Source organism: Eucalyptus grandis, chromosome 5 (genome assembly GCF_016545825.1).
Source record: "Eucalyptus grandis isolate ANBG69807.140 chromosome 5, ASM1654582v1, whole genome shotgun sequence".
Lineage (NCBI taxonomy): Eukaryota > Viridiplantae > Streptophyta > Magnoliopsida > Myrtales > Myrtaceae > Eucalyptus > Eucalyptus grandis.
Genome location: NC_052616.1, coordinates 35,502,368 through 35,522,145, shown reverse-complemented (window position 1 = coordinate 35,522,145; position 19,778 = coordinate 35,502,368). Strand labels below are relative to the sequence as shown.

The 19,778-nt window shown below is 38.6% G+C and overlaps 3 protein-coding genes across 6 annotated transcripts in view; all 3 read right to left on the bottom strand.

Moving 5' to 3' along the window:
• LOC104431396 (tRNA-specific adenosine deaminase TAD2-like) overlaps positions 1–594 on the bottom strand; it is a 59,351-nt gene extending 58,757 nt beyond the window's left edge. For 3 of the 4 annotated variants that reach the window (XM_039313010.1, XM_039313008.1, XM_039313009.1), the window contains exon 1: positions 319–594. The gene's annotated coding sequence lies outside the window, so the exon portion shown is untranslated. The remainder of the gene's footprint in view (positions 1–318) is intronic. The other variant, XM_039313011.1, reaches the window with a different exon arrangement.
• A 2,926-nt stretch (positions 595–3,520) lies between these two features.
• On the bottom strand, positions 3,521–5,499 carry LOC104445103. Its single transcript, XM_010058918.3, has 3 exons — positions 5,268–5,499; positions 4,324–4,765; positions 3,521–4,213 (listed from the first exon to the last, which is right to left on the bottom strand). Exons 2-3 carry the CDS (start codon positions 4,567–4,569, stop codon positions 4,121–4,123), a joined length of 339 nt encoding a protein of 112 aa, XP_010057220.2. The 5' UTR covers positions 4,570–4,765; positions 5,268–5,499; the 3' UTR covers positions 3,521–4,120.
• A 3,317-nt stretch (positions 5,500–8,816) lies between these two features.
• Positions 8,817–13,636, bottom strand: LOC104445102 (inosine-5'-monophosphate dehydrogenase). Its single transcript, XM_039313118.1, has 5 exons — positions 13,394–13,636; positions 11,823–12,813; positions 11,469–11,651; positions 10,200–10,454; positions 8,817–9,309 (listed from the first exon to the last, which is right to left on the bottom strand). Exons 2-5 carry the CDS (start codon positions 12,807–12,809, stop codon positions 9,238–9,240), a joined length of 1,497 nt encoding a protein of 498 aa, XP_039169052.1. The 5' UTR covers positions 12,810–12,813; positions 13,394–13,636; the 3' UTR covers positions 8,817–9,237.
• Between the last annotated feature and the right edge of the window lie 6,142 nt (positions 13,637–19,778).

Below are 19,778 nucleotides of genomic sequence, written 5' to 3'. Positions count from 1 at the left end.
GCAAGATTAGTGAACAGAACGGAGAAAGAGAGAGGAAAGGAAGATGGTCAAGATTCTCCCAGAAACCACATAAAAAGCAAACACAGAATGATCAGAAGAACACACGGAGTTCCAAGCAAAGCACCGTGAGATTCCATGTCGCTCTCTCGTCACAAACATTGGACAGAAAAACAGAGCAAGCTCCGAGCTTTCCAACGAAAGCCCGAAAATTAGGACGAAGGGCGACGAGAAAACGAAAACCCAGAAGAAGGGAAAAAAAAAAAAAAAGGGAAGAGAGGGCGGTGCCTGTAATAACGATTGTAAGGCGAGACGATGTACCGCCAGAGCTTGATTCCCTGGCTGCAAATTGGGGACGAAGATGGCTCGAAAGAGGAGTGATGGGCGAAGATCTTACTGCGAAGCGAAACCCTAGAATGCGAGAGCCAAGAAGAGGGCGGCGGCGGAGTCGACGGCAGCGGCAGCGGCGGAGTCGATGAGCGGAGAAGGCACAATCGCCGACGGCGGTGGAGTCAACGAGAGGAGACAGCGAGAAGGCAGTGTCGTCGGGGTCTGATGTATTCGGCTTTGGGTGTGGAGTTTTTTGTGTTTGGTCGAGATGAGAACATGTTTGTTTCATTGTTCAAAGTAAATAACGTATTCACGGCCAAACAATGTTTCAATCTTAACCCGACCGAAAATATGTTTATTTGCTTGTTTTATAATCGTTATCCAAACAATATTAAGACCCAAGATACATACTCAACTTATTTTATGTTCAGTTGGTGTTTGGATTGTGTTCGGGTCGGGTTGAATTGGGTTTCTGGACACCCCTAATCAAAACCGATTACTTTAAAAAAAAAAATTTGGTAAGAAACCGATTACTTTAAGTTGATAGGCTTAATACCTAAGAACCTTTAATTTTAGTTCTTATCCCAATTCCACCTTTTGTCTCATAAAAAACTTCTAATTTTCAATCATGTCCAACTTTCTATCCTAACCATTTTTGTCTCATAAAATACTCTCAACTTTAGGTTCAATCCTATTCATACTCTAAACTTTTTTTTGTATCATAAAAAAACCATCAACTTTAGGTCCAATTTAATTCCATCCTAATTTTTTTTTAGCTTGTAAAAAATATCAAATTTAGATCTAGTTTCAATTTCACTTTAATTTTTTTCTCATAAAATATCACCAACTTTTACTTGAATCTCCAATCTACTCTCCTTTAACCCTCCATCCAAATCACCCTTGGTGATCTTGTAGTCATCAAATGTTCCATCTCTCACGCTTGGGACATTGACAAAGCTTGTACTTTGAAGTTTTCATTTATCAATTGTCAATGAGAAATTTTGGATGGATGATTAATATAGGTAGATTTTGACTCAAATAAAAGTTTTGTGATTTCTATAAGACTATAAATATTTTAGGGTAACATTTGGGACAAGACCTAAAGTTAGGGGTTTTTCATAAGACTAAAAAATATTTGTGGTAGAATTGGGATTAAACCTAAAATTGAAGTTATTTTATAAGATAAAAGGTAAAATGGGGATAAATGTTAAAGTTGAAGGTTTATCAAGGTAGGTTCTAGGTGTACCCAACGAGAGTTGAATTGTGATTATCTTAATGAAAAATAATATTTTTATATAATAAAATGATGTGACGTCTATGTTTTTATCATCAAATTTTTTATTTTTTACACTAAATGAAAAAGTAGACAAACCGGCTTGATTCGCAATTTGAAAATTTTGAAATTAGAAGTTTGACCTAATATGCAATATCATCTTTAGATTTTTAATTTATTTAATACAATCCATGAACTTTTAGTACATGCTCAATTTACTCCCTAAACTATATAAAAAAATTAATGTTGTCCTTTCATTAATTCAGGTAAATCGAATTTGCTGATTTTTCTTCGAATTTGATATGTCGAAACAAAAGAAAAAAATTGTTACATGTGGATTATATACATAAGATATTATACTCTTATTAAAATATAATAGTCCTTTTAATTTGTTCAATTTGCAAAAATAATCATCAATGTCAATTGCTAACATGGATTATTATATCCTGAATTAAGTTGAATATCTTACGTGGATAATCCATGTATCACCTTATTATTTTATATGCCATTCAATTGACCCGATTAAAAGCCAAATAAACAAATTCTGTTAACTTAAATTAATGGAATAATAATATTAAATATCTTATGCGGATAATCCACATTAACCTTTGTTTTTTTATCTACCATTCAACCAACCCAATTAAAAGCCAAATCAGCAAATTACGTTAACTTAAATTAATGAAAGAATAATATTTAATATTTTCACATAGCCTAAGAATTAGATTGAATATTTACTAAAAGTTCAAAAACAACATTGTCCATCGGACCAAAGTTTAGAAATCATTTAAGTAATATCTTTTAGGAAACTATCTTATTCTTTGCATATTTTTCATTTGCTCGATGTTTAATTATGTAAGGATTTCAACCAAGTTGTGGTAGAATTTATGAGGTAAATACACTCCACCATTGGTTACTAGGATTAATATCATCCAAAACCACAAACTATGCCTATTGTAGAACCAACGCCGCAAATTCATAATCTATTTCTATAATGACTGATACAAGTTTGGAGTTTTAATGATAAGAGACAACAGAAAAATTGGAGTATTGATATCACAATTGGCAAACTCCATAATATAAATTTGGGGGTTTTTGAGATATTGATGTCATTGTAAGTATAATTTAAAATTTTATATTGTATTTTCTCCTTTTTCTGAATGTATTTAATTACTTTTCTTAAAATTGGTTATGAAAATTGAGGTGTTCCGCATGAAATGGAGGCTACAGACACATTCTTGAATAATCTTTCACTAACAAGGTAGTTATTTTTATCCTTCCCTTCCCCTATCAATTACTTCTTCCCTATAAAATATCTGAATTCTTCTATGTTTTCTCAGGCAATCAAGCTACAAAAAAAAAATAGTTAAAATTGGGTGAAATTGTCGAAGTTGATGATAGAAAAAATTCGTAAAATGGTCAAAAGTGAAATCGTTCAGCAGAAAATCACAGTGGCAATTCAAGCACTGGAACTTCCAGTATACAGCACACCAGTACTTCACATACACCGAGTTCTTTTTCAGGGGAAAACATCACAACCTTTGAAACACCATATAGAACAAAATGGTACGAAAAGCGCTTCGCGTGCACGAGGACTAAGCATCATAACATCCAAATCACGTGAAAAGATCACACCATCCTCTAATTTTCTGGACCACCTGCATCCCTATTCCCCGGACACTTACCAGTGTAAGGGATCGAAACCATCAAACTAACAAACTGTTGGTTCTTTGTTGGGTGTAAGGGATCGAAATCATCAAACTAACAAAACGTCGGTTCTTTGTTACTGTCTTTCAACGGAACCGATTCCAGTTCTCTCCTGCATCCTAAATGACAAATGTAAGGAATCAAACTTGAGAGCTCACGTTCAGAGGAAGCTCCGACAGATCTGTTGATCAGAATCGACAGAAGGAAAGCCACGTATGTTTCAATGAAGTCTGTCATTCCCTTTGGCCAACATATACACGGTTGTTACAAGGAATGGCGAACAAGGTAATCCAAACCAATCAAAACATGAATAGGTGAAAGTTCATTCTGCATGAACAAATAATCTAAGAGTGACTGAGTATAGAACTGCTCCTGAGCCGTAGCAAACTGCTGCTGCTAACTTCTCGGTTCAAGTACTTTAACGTCGTTTGCTGTGACTCGCAGTCTTAAAGCAAGAAAAGGGAACTGAGAGGAACTCCTCAGTCCCGCATACAACAGACCTTGAGTAATTTCACAATGACCGAGCTAAGTACCCAGTTATTTAGATAGGAAAGATGTAAGTATCCAGAAGTAACAGCTAAATTTATAGAAAGAGGGAATGCAACATGAGTATGGTCAAGTTCTTCAGCACTAGCCTAGCCTCAAAGGATACAATTGAGGCCTCAAAGAGTTGAGACACTCCTCGATAAGCACGTGAATACTGCTATATACTACAATGCCTTGCTTCTACAGCTATAGAATGCAATGGATAACTCTTCTTTGCCATGGAACCATCATACCAATTTTCCAGGATACGGGAAAATGAAAACCTGAAAATTATGTCCTGGATTCACTTATGAGATCAAGCAATCCACAGCAATTCATCCATGAAGTCTTCCGCACCACCGTCGGAATCATCGGTACCTCAGGCTGCAGAGCAAAATGCAACAATTTATCAAGTGACTTCCGTTTCCAATGCATAAAATTCAAAATGGGTCATGAAATTGGGGGCTACACTTGATCAAAAACAAGCAAAGTACCGGCTTCTCTGCCGAATTCGCCATGGGCAAAGTCTCGCTCTCTCCATTGCAGAATTCCTTTGCAGCCTTAAGCCTTTCGATGGAGACGCTTGTGCCCTCCGACTCTTCCTCGGTTTCCTCCTTCTCAACAATCTCAACTGTAAGAATACCGTTAGACTTTAACTCACTTCCTAGGCCATCGTTTTCTTTGCCGACAGCTTCCTCAACATCCCTCCGCTCAATCCGTAAATCATCTCCGGCTTCCATTTCGTCACCAATCTGAACAGCCGCATTTGGCTCTAGAGGCTTGTCCGTAGATGCATGCGGAAGGGTCGGCGATTCTCCATTCTTCAAACCCTCCTTGCCCTCATCGAACGAGTGAGGGTGGTCCTCAGATGTGGGGAATTACTCTGGACACCGCCATCACTATCCTTCTCGTTCTCATTCATCAGATCACCATTTTCTAATCCCAAAAAGTACCCCAAGATAAGGAAACGAATTAATGAAAGAAATCACCGAATATCCAACCCCACAACCAAAACAAAAACCCAAAAAAAAACTCAGCATCACAGGTTTAAAGGGTCACGAGCTAAATCAAGATTTGAAAATTTTTGAAAGATAAGCCATCAGATAAGCCATCACTCATCAGATCACCATTTTCTAATCCCAAAAAGTACCCCAAGATAAGGAAACGAATTAATGAAAGAAATCACCGAATATCCAACCCCACAACCAAAACAAAAACCCAAAAAAAAACTCAGCATCACAGGTTTAAAGGGTCACGAGCTAAATCAAGATTTGAAAATTTTCGAAAGATAAGCCATCAGATCAGCCACACGCAGAGACAAATGCATAAACATCTAGCAAAACCAAACGACATTGGCGAGTACCCACCAAACGAAATTCACAGGAAAAAGAGAAGGCGAGAGGTGAACGATGCAATTGATGATAGAGCGAGAGATCACCGTGAGAGTTGCTGGCGACGTGGCTCTCCAGCTCCTTCTTCTTCTTCCTGGCGGCTTTCCTCCTCTTAGCAGCAGAAGCCATGATGGACCCTCCCTCAAATCTCGCAGCCTACTCTCTCTCTTTCTCTGTGAATGTCTGTACGTCTGTGTGCGAAGAAAACGGAGAAGTTTTCGTGAATACAATGAAGGAAGGTTTTATAAAGAGAGAGTAGGTGGAAAGGCAGGTGGGAGACGAGACCGTAGGAGTGGCACTTGCTGAAGCTTGTCGTGTGCGCGTGTGAATTTTCAAAACCCTTTCCCTCCGCTCCTCTCCGAAAGCATCCGATGTTTCCCACGTAACGATGGCGTCGGCTTGGTTTCCCTGGAAAGTATTTTAGGTGTTTTATCACACGCGACTCATGCGATAAATTGACCAATTGCATAATCGGCGTCATCTTCATCTGATCTTAACGCTTAGATCCTGTTTAGTAACCGGTCAATTCTTGACTGATTTTGTATTCTTTTGTTTTTTAGAATAAAAAAACAAAAATAGAAGTTTGTTTAGTAACATCGATTAATTTTTTTATTCCTAAAAATAGGTTTGAAGTAAAATTAAGAAATAAATTAAAGTTATTTATTTGTTCCCGAAAATAATTTAAGAATCAAGCAATTTTCTTTTCTTTTCATTATTTTCTTCTTCCTCCTCCTCGATCTAGTCGATCACCTTGGCTAGACGAGGCTTGACCTCATCCCTTGGCAGGGCGATGGTCCCTAAGCTTGGCATTTATCAAACTCTCTCAAATGCTCAAAAACTTGTAAAATTAAAAAGAAAGCATAATTAGAAAAAAAATGATTGTATCAAACATATTTTTATTCTCGAAATTTTGAAATTATTTATGAAAACAAAATTGTTACCAAATAGACTTTAAATTTTAGAATATTAACTCTTGATTAACTTTTTACCCCGCGTGACATTGTCGCTTGGTAGAACCATCACATGAAAAATCTTCTCACTTATACTGTTTGCTTTGGAGGGGCCACGCATTTACCTCTGATGTTCAACAACTTTAAACTTTAAATTTGTTACAGTTTTTAATCATCTACCTTGAATTTTCAATTTTTTCATAATTAAAAACATAGGAAAAGTAAGGGCATGTTTGGTAACCATCCAAACAAGTGCCAAATTCCCGATTCTTTGTTCTCGGAATCGGTTTCGGCCTAGAATCGCGTTTGGTAAATTTTTGTTCCCGGGAATAGATTGGGAACGAGAATCAAGAATAAAAAAAAAGTTGATTCTTGTTCGAGAACGAATTTGAGAATCAAAATCAATAAATTTTCTTCTTCCTTCGGCCATCTCGCGACCGCCATCCACCATCGCCCGCTACCGTCCGCCGTCCGCCACCGCCGGGCCGCCGTCCGCCGGTCCCGGCGAGCTCGGCTGGAGGCTTGCCGACCCGGGCGAGGTCCGGCGAGCTCGCCGGAGGCCCAGGTAGGGTCAAGCGAGCCTCGTGATGCCCGGACCCCCACTAGGTGGCTAGGCGAGGCTCGCCCGGCCCGCCGGTGGCTGGCGAGCCTCGCCCAACCCCGACGAGGTCGGCTCGGCCACCGGTGGGGCTCGGCCTCGCCGGACACGGCTCGGCCGAGCCTCGGCGGGGCTAGGCGAGCCTCGCCGGCTGCGGCGAGGCTCGGCCGACGAGGGCCCGCCTCGCCGAGGGTCGGCGACGCTCCGGTGAGGTCGCCAAGGCGGAAGAAGAAGAAGAAGATGAGAAAAAGAAAAGAAAAAAGGAAAAAAAAAGAAAAAGAAAAGAAAAAAAGGAAAATGAAAAGAAAAAAATGAAAAAATGAAAAAAAGAAAAGAAAACAAAGGAAAAAAGTAAAAAAATTATTTAAAAATTAAAAGAAATTGATTTGGAAAGAATTAATGAACACGATACCAAACGCAATTCTATTCCGAGAATCGAAATTTTGGACAATTACCAAACGGTTTAAAATGCTTAGAATCGGTTCGAACGAGAATAAAAAGAATCGGTTACGATCGAATCGAATTTCTTGGGAACAGAATCGTTAAACGCGCCCTAAGATATTTCGGGCTGAGCCATTTCAGGCTCGGTACATTGACACTAAAAGGCCCGGCTCGAAATATAGAATGCAGTGCAAAGCCCAGAAGCCAAATAAGGGCCACTCGGGCCAGGGAATTTCAGGATTTCGCATTTTCATTCGCACCCATATTCACGTTAAAAAACTTTCGCGTCATCATTTTCTTCTTGTTTTTAGTTAGTAAGTGATAAAAAGTATGACAATTGGGTAAGATTTGGCGTGATTTGGTGGATTAGGTATACGACATATAAGGACAATTTGAACATGAAGGTTAGTGAGGTTTCATTAATTGGGTCTCTCTAAGCAGTGTCATTGTTTTGTATGGTATGGAGCTGTGATATTTGGACGCAACAGTGAAGCAGGTTTTTATGTACATTTTTGTTGATTAGTGCGGTTATGACGTTTGCTTTACGAACTAAAGCTTGTTATTCAGAAGTTAAAGAATCTTTGGAAGTGAATCAATCATTGGAGTCCGGTTTTGTCGTAGGAACCGGTTGGAACATATGATGACCCCCCTTCGAATAGGGTGGGAGGGTCTCAAGAAGAGAAGACAAGACAAGGTCCAAAGCTCTGAAGAAGGATTTGGGACTAGAGGAGGTTTAAGAAGACATGGTTCAAAGCTGCAAATTTCCTTCCACTTCAGCAAAACATTGTTTTAAGTTTCTTCTCTTCAGATTGTTTCATACGTGTCCTCACACAGCCTCATCTGTTTAAGTTCAAGCCGACGCTATGAGCTGTCTGCATTGTAACGAAACTGTCTGCATGAAATTTGGTTAAAGCATCGCATGCGAATCAACAGAAGCTCTTGCAATTTACATTTTATTAGATGCGATCAACGTTGTTGCGCCTTTCATGTGCGGATATATAGATTCGTTCTGTGCATATAGGAGGACGATTTGGCCAGTTTGAACAAAAGGCCTTCAACGCCCTGGCGAGTAGACGTGATCAAGGATTGGATCCATTCGTTGAAAGGAGCAGGGATGGGGCTGGAAGAATGTAGGAGATGAGAAGAAAGAATCGGAACATCTAATAAAGAATCAAGCGCAATGACGTGACAGGATTCACATGGCCGATCCCACTTAATGGGATAAAAGCTTGATTGTTGTTTATTACTGTTAATCGACAAAACGAAGACAAAAACAATCAAATTGACTGAACAACAGGCACGCAACTAGAGAAAAGAAACGGAAACTGGGAAAAAGATTAGGTAAGTTGACCAAGGAAGAAGTAGAACTGCGTGCAAAGAGCATGGACCACCAAGTAAAGGGAATCCAACAAGGCTGAAAGACAAATTGATGGACCAGACCTTAAGGCCCTCTTTGGTATGTGAGAAATTATGATTATGTTACGTGAGATACATTTCATCAAAACTCTCTGTTCAGTATATATATTTCAATTCATTCCAGGGTAATCACATGTGATTCTGCAGTGATAAAAATATAAGGCCAAATGCATTTTCAAGAAAACAGAAAATGAAGACAAAAATATTTTCATTTCCATTGTCTGTGAAAATGAAAACTGAAAAATGCGATAAAATACAATGTGAATGGTACAGATCTTGATCAAGTTAATAGCGGAACTACTAAATAATAAAAACCCACCCCGGCTCTGCCCCGCTTCGACCCCTGCCTATCCTCATGTAAGAATCACAGACAAATAGCTTTGATATAATTTGCCATGTTACCTTAAGATAAGTGAGGGCCAGAAAAAAAGAAAAAAGCTCTGAGATAAGTTCCAACGAAAGCAAAGACAGCTCTGGCGACCATGAGCTACTCCCTAACAGTTCTTTCTCATTCAATGCCAATAACACAATGGATGGCTCATTCAATTGCCAGCTCCTTCAATTTGATATTGCTTTACCTGGCAAGATCAACTTCCAACGGGAAGACGAATCTCAGAACGGTTTCTTTTCAAAGGAGACCAGCCCGTGGACTCCGCCTTCAACTTGTGCAGCTCCTGTTCTTACCTGTAACAAAACAAGAGCATAAGAGAACCGCACAATTATAAGCCTCATAAGCACAGGCGAGAGGTTACAAACAGACCAAACAATTACTCGTTTCACTAAAGCTTCCACCACAAACAATGGGCTGTTATGATCTAATTTCCATATGGTACGAGGTTTGGCTTTCGAATGGTAAATCAGGCAAGAGGTACACGAATGCTAAACAGTGAAGTTCAGCTAAATTATCAATCAGATCCATCGGCCTTTTGTAGTCTATATGAAAGAAAGGACATAGAGGGCCACATTTCTCTCAGTGTTCAGTTATATTTGGAAGTGTCTTCTATTGCAACAAATTTCCAACAATCATGTTAAAATTATTCTATCAATCATTACCGGTCAAGGATTCTTCACGATGATTATACCCCATAAGGCTCTTTGCAATGGGAAATTTTATAACAAGCGTTCACTTACACAATAAATGATGAATGGGTACTGTTATTGTTAATGTAAAATACCCATATGATAGTGCCATTTTCCTCAGTTTCATCAAAAGATTTCAAACAACATTATTCATGAGGAAAACAATAATCTCTCAGTTCTCCTTCAACAAACAATGTTTCAAAGAGAAAGGGAATGCTCTCGGATAAAGGATCCTGTTGGGCACTCCTTGAGCCTACTATATAATATTTTAAAGCATCATAAACTGTAATGCTCCCTTAATTAATTACTTAACAATTACCCTAACGGCACCATTCGACAGATTCCGATAAATAAAGAGAAAATGTCCTGTGATCTTTTCAGACAATTAAACTTCAAGCACCAACCAAAATTCAGACAACTTATTAAAACTTTTGAGAAAAGTAAAAACCAAAACAAACCTCTTTAGAAATTGTAACACTATAGAATGACCATACCTCTAGCCTCAGTGTTGTTTTTGTCATGTCATGAGCATCTTTTAAAGACTGAGCTCCAAGATCTTGGAAACCTTGCTTAACAGCTTGCATGGTATAAGGGACAAACTTCAAGACAGATCCTTTATCTGCAACTGCCCCAACCACCCCCTGGGCAATCTTTAGTTTGGATGTGTCACCCAAGTATCTTGCATCACTCCCTTTAGTCATCGCCTCAAGTGAACCCATGCCTCGGTACTTTTTCAATCGACGGCCATCCTGAATAAGCCAAAAGACACTTCACTAAAATAGGACAGAAGAAATCATCCATAGGAACCAAAAGAGTTCATACAAAGATCATAAATGCAAACTTATCTGTTCAATTGCCAAAAGGTTTCTGCTGACACAATTTTAAAAAAAGACCAAGTCTACAACCAACTTTTCATGTGACAGCCAAATCAACACTTAGACTAAATCAATTTTATGCATTTGTATCAATTACGTGATGCACACGGTAGTTAATTCTGCTGCGAAGCTAGATAAAAGCAAAATTTTAACCCTGCATCCATTGGGTCACGTGACAGGACAAGCTGACATGTTCCAAAAAAAGGATAGCCATATATAAGAAGTAGTTTCTTTTTGCTGGCTTGGGAAGGCAAGAGGTACCTGTAAGTCCATGTAAACAGAAGTTATGAAGTATAACGCATGCCCTGCCATGTTAACCCTTACAGGAACGTCAAATGACATATCAAATATTTGTTTGGATCTGTTCTTGGACAGAAACTAATAGAATTCTCAGCTTTCCTTTTAAGTGCTTCTGAAAGATTTTAATCAAATTACTGCTAAAGAAATAACGTGTATAATTCCCTAAGCCAAAAGTTTGGTTTTAATAAAGGTTTATGATCTCAATTCTTGCATTTATTTCTTCAAATGCTAGAGGATACAAAAGACAGAACAAGTGAAAGCTTCATTTTGAAACTCTAACCAACAGAGTATCTATGCATAGGAAAGTTATAAAAAATTTTAATTAGAGATCACGTGAAAAGGAATGTTCAATTGACCAAAAGTAATTCATAACCACTTGCAAACAAGACATAAGGTTTCATTCTCAATAGTAAGATGTAACATGGTGCAGAATACAAAGACATAAGACTCACAAAACGCTCCAGCAAGATATTCAAAGTTCTTCATCTGACCACACCACATGTCAATACCAAAAGAGATATAAAGGAAAGAGAGATCATTTTTCACCAATGAGACAAATGTGGCATCTTCTTGAGAGCAGAAAATTACACTTAAACAGTAGTAAGCACCAGGAGCCTCAGCACTTCCAGCTAGGAAGCTTCCCATCATCACAGTGGATGCCCCGAGGGACAAAGCTTTGACGATGTGCCCTGAGTTCGAAATGCCACCGTCAGCAATGACTGGCACACCATATTGAGAAGCAAGGGATGAAACCTTGTAGACAGCAGTAGCCTGAAAAGTTTACACAAATGAGGTAATTAAAGAAATCTTAATCAGAATGAGTGCTTAAGGGAAACAATCTAAATGAACATTAACGATATTACTTCAAGGACAGTACTCATGCCATCATCTCAGCACAACAGTAAATGGAAAACAAAGAAATAGTCTATAAAGAAGTTATACCTGTCCACGTCCAACGGCGCAGACCTCCTGGGTGGTACAAATAGAACCAGACCCCATGCCAACCCTCAAACCATCAACCCCAGCCTTGATCAAATTATCTGCCTGGTACATTGTGACAACGTTGCCACCAATGACATCCAACTCAGGGTACGTTTTCTTCACGTACTTGATCATGTCAATCTGATAAAGGGAATTTCCCTGAGAACTGTCGAGCACCACCACATTGACACCAGCCTTGATGAGGTGCTGCAGCCTCTCCTTATCGGCCTCTCTTGTCCCAATTGCTGCTCCCACCATCCACTCTCCATTTGCATCCACTGAACCCCCTCCCACCAATCTGGGGTACCCTCTCAACCTCTCCACATCCTCTCTCCCTGCGACATCTACTATCTCTCCTCCCTTCACTATCGGCGTAAATTCATTCCCTGCCTTCTCCTCAAAGTAGCAAATCATCTTTGCCAAATCACAATCCCAAGGGGCCAAATCAGAGGACTTGACCATGTAATTAGCCAACCGTGTTTCCTTGTCTGTGAGGTTCATCCAACCAGACTTGGTCACATAGCCCACCAACTTTCCATGGCAATCACCAGAGTCTGTGACCAGGATGCAAGGAGCGTCAGCAAAATTCTCAAGGGAGATGATGGAATCAGAGGGGGATCGAAAGACAGGATTGGAAAGGACTGGGAAGCGGGAGGATTTGGCCGCTTTGACCAGGGAGGCTTGGTCAGAGGGAGGAATATTGGCATGAATGATGCCAATGCCACCAAGAGCCGCCATGGCTCGGGCCATGGAGGATTCTGTGACAGTGTCCATTGGTGAGGAGACGCATGGGATGTTGAGGGAGATGTTGCGGGTGAGCTTGGTGGAGAGGTCAACCTGTTCCACTGGGAATCCTATATACCCCGGGAGGAAGATGACGTCATCATATGTGTAGGAGTAACCTTGATGGAACAGCTTCTGCGCCGAATACCCGTCCTCGAACTCCATTATCCTGCAGTAGTAGTCAAAACCAAACATGATCATAGAACTCCAAATTAGACCTGCGCGTTTGGCAGGCTTCCTTTAAATTCAAGATCAAAGTACAAACTTTACGATAAATGCACAACGCATTGAGTGGTGAGAATAATGGGTGGACTCTGAACACTATTATACTCTTTTTTCTCTTTCGCACCAAATATAAAGGAAAAATATTTGTCATCGTTACAACATTTGAGTGAAAAACAACATTAACATTTCTACTTGTCTTTCACAATCCGCTCTGTTTTTCACAGCATCAAGTTCTGTCCCCTCATAATCTGAACAGATTACATCAATCTAAAGCCTGCTCTTTACGATCATCCAAACTTCTCGACCACTACTGGGACAACGAAATTATGGGCAACCGCCGAAATGCTAAAGAACAACGTACGCGCAAACCAAGAAAACCTTGGCACATCAGATAGGAGCGACAGCAAGAAACGTGACCCATGAAACAAAAGCTAGAAATCAGCAAAAGAGAAAAAAAGAAGAAGAAGAGATTTCGACCCACAAAAAGAACTGAAGGAAAAGAAAGGGAAAAAACCGATTGATACTTGATGCAACGCCGGAGTATGAGTCGACAAGCACGAGCGGTGGCGGCGGCCGAGGCGTCAAGGGAGGGCCGCGACGAGCCTTGGGGTTAACGGCGTAGGCAGGTGGGTCGCCGCCGGCGAGCTCGGCTTGTGGTGGCTCCAACGTCGCGGCCGGCGGAACGACCGGAGGAGAGAAGGAAGAGATGGGATGATTTGGGAGACGGGAAGAGACGGGAGTTCTTGAAACGGTGGGGTTTTTTTTTTTTTTTTTTTTTTCTTTATAGGGTTTACATTAATTTCATTTTTGCGTCGATATTTCACGAGAAAAGTAAATAAATAGAAAAAAGAGAGAAACCGGAGGGTTGAATTTTTTAAACGGAAGGCCTGCCCCGAGGCGGGAAGAAGACAATAATATACCGTCACCAGCTTTCCCGCCCCGACCCCACCTCTACCTTTTCGCGGATGCCCCGATCACGTGCGACCAACGACGGTCACATGCCAATTTGAGCCCCCAAGGAGGGGTGACCGGTTCCTAGTTCACTCCGGTTCCATTCCCGGTTTGGTCCGGTTCTACCTAGGAATCGGGAACCGGACCTGGAGGATTGTTTCCCATTTTTTGGGATTAGGGATTGAACCAAGCGGTCCGGTCTGGTCCAATAAACTGGCCACTTAGCAAAAAAATATTTCAAAAATACTATAGTAATTATTATTTTAAGATTTATTGCTATTTTTAAGTAATTAAAAATATATACATTTTTTTAAAATAAAGTCGGTTCAAACCGAATCGAAAATCACCAGTTCCATTTTTATGAAATTGGGAACCGAACCAAACCGGCTGATCTTATTGGGTCTCGGTGGCTCCCGGTTTCGGAAACCAAATAGCAAAACACTGGCAACTCATAAAAGTTGTGTTTGTTTCGCGAAAAGTGAATAATTTAGAAAATATTTCCGTAAAAGTAATTATTTATATCCCTTACAAAAATGAATTAAATAAATTTATTTTTATTGTCTATAAAAATATGTTCAGATATATATTATTATTATTGATACCGAAACCGTTTTCAATGATTAATGATTTTAAGCAATATAAACAATTACTTTATCGATAATATTTTCTAAATCTTTATTTTCCTAAGAAAAAACAGAGCGTAAAGTAGCTTAAAGTGAGAGACCTCACTCTTTGCGAGGTGGGTGGTCCTTGTACTGAATCATGGCATCGCCAACACGAGTTTGTATTCTGTAGCCGATGAGTTATATCAAAAACTAATTCTATGTAGAGATAAAATCAATTTTTTTTAACATTAAATAGCTAGTAAGTCTTACCGAGTAATTATATTATATAAATCTTGATGCAAAAATATAATTTTACATCATGAAATAAGAAAGATGATTTTATTTATTTATTTGGGAAATATAATTTGCAATGCTCTTTTTTTTTTTTTTTTTTAAAGAGTCGATTTCAAACTTGAAAGTGTCATATTAAGCTGAGTTCGAGTTTGAGAAAGCTAGATTAAAAAATTATGTTAAATTGATCCTCGTCAATCAAACCTCTCCACATTATCAGTCGCACTGAAACGATCTCGAAGCTTTGTCCTTGCACTTAAATTTCGAAAGCAGCTCAAGAAGATCTTTTTATTGTAATCACGTGTCTTTATAGAAGTTTTCATTCGTATCTGAATCATAAATTCGAAACAAATCATTATTAAGATTGACATGCGTAGGGTGTCACCCAAGATCAGATGAGCATAGAGGATCTCATCTCTGGCATTTGCTTGATTGGAGTAAAAATTTACAGACCGCAAAATCTTGCCCATTTATCAGCGGTGAGACTTTTTTTTTGGTCTCACTCCTCTCTTTTACGTCCATATGCGGGAAAAATACCAAAATATTCCTAAATCTTTTGTATCGGTACTGATTTAGTCCTAAACATTTTAATTGGACCGATATAGTCCTAAATATTTTCACATTGATATCAATTCAGTTCATCCAGCTAATTTAAGTTTTGGAAATTACTGACGTGGCCACCAGCGATCTTATGTGGCACAATGTGGACAAATTTTATAATTATATATATATATATATATATATATTTTCAGATTTTTAAATTATTTTTTTTTTCTTTTTTTCCTTTCTTTCTCTTTTTTTTTTTCTCCTTAACCCTAGGCCAGCGCCGGATGGACTGAATTGATACCAATGTGAAAATATTAAGGACTAAATTGATCCAATTAAAAAGTTTAGGATTAAATCGATACCGATATAAAATGTTTAGGACTATTTTGATATTTTTCCCTACATATGTGTACATAGTGCTTAATCGAATTCTAGACTTGATAATCTTCTGCCTCACTCGTAATTCCTTTACCATCAAGGCCGCATGCTTGTTGGTGACTTCGGGGGTGTTATCGACCGTCATTCCACTCTTTATTGGAATTCAACTTTGTATAAGGATATAAATATTTACTTATAATAAGGTATTTTGTTGGGTCAATTCTACCATTTCCTTCTTTTCATAGTTGTAAAGCTTTCCATCTACATTCTAGGCGTAAAGCACGCGCGTTCAAAAGGTTTCATAGGGCGTGCATGGTTGCACTTTTATTTTTTGTTAATGAACAGATTTTCTGTTTTTTTGTTCCTGGGAACAAAAAAAATAACAGAAACGCGTTTGTTTGCATTTTTGTTCCAAATCTGTTTTTTTGCTCCCGGGAACAAAATTGGAACAGAAACAAGAAACAAAAAAAAAAAACTTGTTTCTTGTTTTTGGAACAATTTTAAGAACAAATTTTCTCTCTCATTTCTTTTATTCTCTTTTATTCTTCTTCATTTCTTATTCTTTTTCTTTAGCCGGTCACCGGCCCCAGGCCATGGCCGGCAACCGCCGCCGAGGGCCGGTGACGCCGTCGAGGTCGAGCTCGCCCGGACCATCGGCGAGGCTCGGCCTCGCTAGGCCACCGCCGGTGACCGATGAGTTGGGCGAGCTCGGCCTCACCGGATTTGGGTGAGCCCGAGCTTGCCCAGCAAGGCGAGGCCGAGCCTCGCCCAACCAAGGCGAGGCTTGGCCTCGCCGGGGCGGCGAGCCTCGCCAGGCTGGGCGAGGCCATCGGCCAAAAGAAGAAAAAAAAAAAAAAGAAAAAGAAAAAAGAAAAAAGAAAAAGAAAGAAAAAAAGAAAAAAAAATAAAACTATTAAAAAATTAAAAGAAACAAAAAAAAATACAAATTTACCAAACGTGTTTCTATTCATTTTTTTATTCCCGGAACAAGTTTACTAAATACGTCTTTTCGGTAAAAATTGTTTCCCACAAAGAAATAGTTTTTTCTATTTCGTTCCCTAGAACACTTTTGAACATAAACACAAACAAATGCGCCCATATCTTCCAGCTTCTTCTTATCCCAATTCGAAGACTCTGAAAGATACATCACCATGAAGAAAATTGGTGCATCTATGGTGCCCCTTACTTGTAAGTCGTCATAGGTGCGTGTGAGCTGATGGATAAAATGAACCTCACATGAAACTTACTTGATCATTAGTGCACGTGAGCTGAGCTCACATACATTGGCTGAACCTAATTTGTACTCAAAATTTATAGTTATGTCGTCTAATGCGACAACTCCAAAAGCATGAACACGAGCTCCAACAATAAATCAAAACACGCGCTCAATGAGGATCAAGATGCTCACTAAGCCTCAAGCACTAAATAGAAAGATAGTTCATAATTCAAAGTTTCATGGAGTTGGCGATTTTAGGGAACTTATACAGTCAAGTGGAAAAAAAAATATTAACTAGCTTGAAGAGAGAGAAGTAAGGTTTATTAGGAAGTAAATGGCTAGATGGTAACATTTCTATAAACAACAAAAATGTTTTTTGTTTATTTATTTTTATAAATGATAACTTAGAGACCATTTTTTGAAAAATGTTTTTCAATTCATTTATTTTCCGCCACAAATTGAGCCTTAAATATGCCTTTACCGTGGGATGGTGAGTACAAAGGAAAATAATGAAAGCATTTGTCATTGACTAATTATTTTAAGTGATATAAATAATTAATTTTAAGAAAATATTTATTAAAATATTTCTTTTTTTGTGAACAAAACAGAGCCTAATTGGATTCAAGTTGATTGTCAAAATTATGTTCGTTTTATGTTAACCGGGTGTCTTTCGAATGACACATGTACTGTCATGTACTTATCAAGCGAGTCAGCAGTGATCTTTTTTCATGAAAAGTAGATTACTGGTTATTTTAATGTGTAAATTGTCAACTTAAAAAAGGTAGTGTGGTGAACTTTATTAAAAGTATAACGTATTATAACATTTTCTCTGGAAAGATAAAAGAGAAAAGGACCATATTTTCAAATAAGTAACGCGTTATTGTAAAGTATGAAATGTTTTGAAAAAAACAGATAAGACTGTGAAATCTTTATTTGTATTCTTTTTCTCCTCTCTATATTTTTTACCAAAAAGAATATTTATGATACAACTTTTCGATTGTAGAAAGATTTCATTAAAATAATCACATGTGTTTTTTGGGCATCGTGCCGGAAGCACTTTAATGCCCTGCTATTACTAGTCAAGTGTCCGACCCCAAAAAAAAAAAAAAAAACTAGTAAAGTGGCTTTTTACTTCTTTTTATTTATTTATTTATTTTTTAACTTTTGGAAGTCTAATTCGTTTTCTAATGTTGGATTTATGTGAAGTTGACGGGCACGATACAAGTCGACAATTTGTAGTGGATTACGAGGTCCGACACCGCACATCAGAGAAAAAGCTGAATGCAGAATTACTTGATGTTTTCTAAAGGACGATGTCTCTAATGAAATATCCTTTTGCAATTGTGATGATTTGGACATAAACTTTCAAACATATCAAATAAATGCACAACATTTCGCTCGTGTGATAAATCTAGCACCGGTCAAATCCTATCCAAATTTTTGGCTATATTTGGATGTCACAACTAAAATTCTGGCGAAACCTTTTTAGCACCGGTCAAATCCTATCCAAAAAAAGAAAAAACTGATATCTATAAATACTGAATTACTAGTCCTATTTTGACATTGCAATGACATGAATATAGATATAGAGAAAAGAAAATATTAAAAATGTTATAACTTTCAACGATGTTCATTTTGATGCCGAAACCTTTTTGAGTGGTCACTTGAGCGCCACATTGTCACTTAAATGCCCCTAGAACAAATTCTGGCGATTCGTTTTATGTGGTGTTTTTATTAAATTTTTATGTCCGACGTGGCATTTCTAAAACTTTGAAGTCCAATGTGGACAAATCTTGGTCAAATCCTCGTTGAGAACCGCCATATCCCTTCTCCTCTTTCATGTTCGTCTTCATCTTCTTTGTCTTCATCTTCAATTTCTTTGTTCATGTTCGTATTCAACTTCGTCTATTAGGGGTGAGCGGTTCCCGGTTCCGGTTCGGTTCCGTCTGGGAACTGAACCTACCGGGTGCACATGTTCCTCATTTTTTGGAACTTGGAACCTACCCATCGGAAAGAACGGAACCTACCTGTTCCAGGTTCCGGGGTCGGTTCCAGGTTCCAACAAGTTTTTTTTTTTTTTTGGTTCATTTTCAGATTTGAAAAGCTCTTTTCAAACGATTGTTGATTAGGCTCGTAGGATTAAAATAGCACGACAACATGCATCATCAAGCACCGTTCGTAAAACTCTAGGTTGATACCCACAAGGTTGTGAATTAATTAAAGCTTCATTCATGAAGCAAAGCACATAAAAGGGAATAACATGCACAAAATCTTGGCATATCTGTACATGAATATCTCCATATCATAACCAGAACTTTAGATTGATGCATAAAATCCTAGAAACATCAGTTCAAGCACCAATCCAAGGAGGGGGTTGTCCGGATGTCATTGATAAACCTTGAACAGATAGATCACCCCAGATGCGGCAGAGTTTCCTACCCGAAAAGCATTTTTAGTGGATACGGATACCATTGGAAGTCACAAAGTAGTAATAATCTAAGCCTCCTCATTAAATATATGGAGCTATAGAGTATAAACGAAAGAAAAATGAAATCAAGATAATGTTCCCTAGTATTACCCTCAAACTACTTCCGTGACGCATGTCGCCTGAGGGCTCTAAGGTTTCCACCATTCCCCTGGAAGAAGCTGATATCCCGAGATTGAGATCAAGACCACGATCACCATCTGCATCAATTGCATCAGAATACTTCATCAACCTTTTGTACTTGACCAGAAACCAATCAATCTTTAGCCGTGAGGGAAATAAACAGGGCTGCAGGTCGAAAGACTTAGAGAAAAGAACCCAAGATCTAAAATGGATACACTTAAATCTTCTAAAACCATGACAACACTTCAAAAGAGACAATCCGAGGTTTACTTTCACTGGCAATGTCAAACCACAAGTATGAAAACAAATAACAT

Coding starts and splice junctions, on each gene's coding strand:
- LOC104445103 (XM_010058918.3), bottom strand. CDS start 4,569: ATGGAAGCCGGAGATGATTTACGGATTGAGCGGAGGGATGTTGAGGAA. Junction 4,214..4,323: donor CGAATTCGGCAGAGAAGCCG/GTACTTTGCTTG, acceptor TTTGCTCTGCAG/CCTGAGGTACCGATGATTCC.
- LOC104445102 (XM_039313118.1), bottom strand. CDS start 12,809: ATGGAGTTCGAGGACGGGTATTCGGCGCAGAAGCTGTTCCATCAAGGT. Junction 10,455..11,468: donor GTGCTTACTACTGTTTAAGT/GTAATTTTCTGC, acceptor TGGCTTATTCAG/GATGGCCGTCGATTGAAAAA. Junction 9,310..10,199: donor AAACAACACTGAGGCTAGAG/GTATGGTCATTC, acceptor GTTTTGTTACAG/GTAAGAACAGGAGCTGCACA.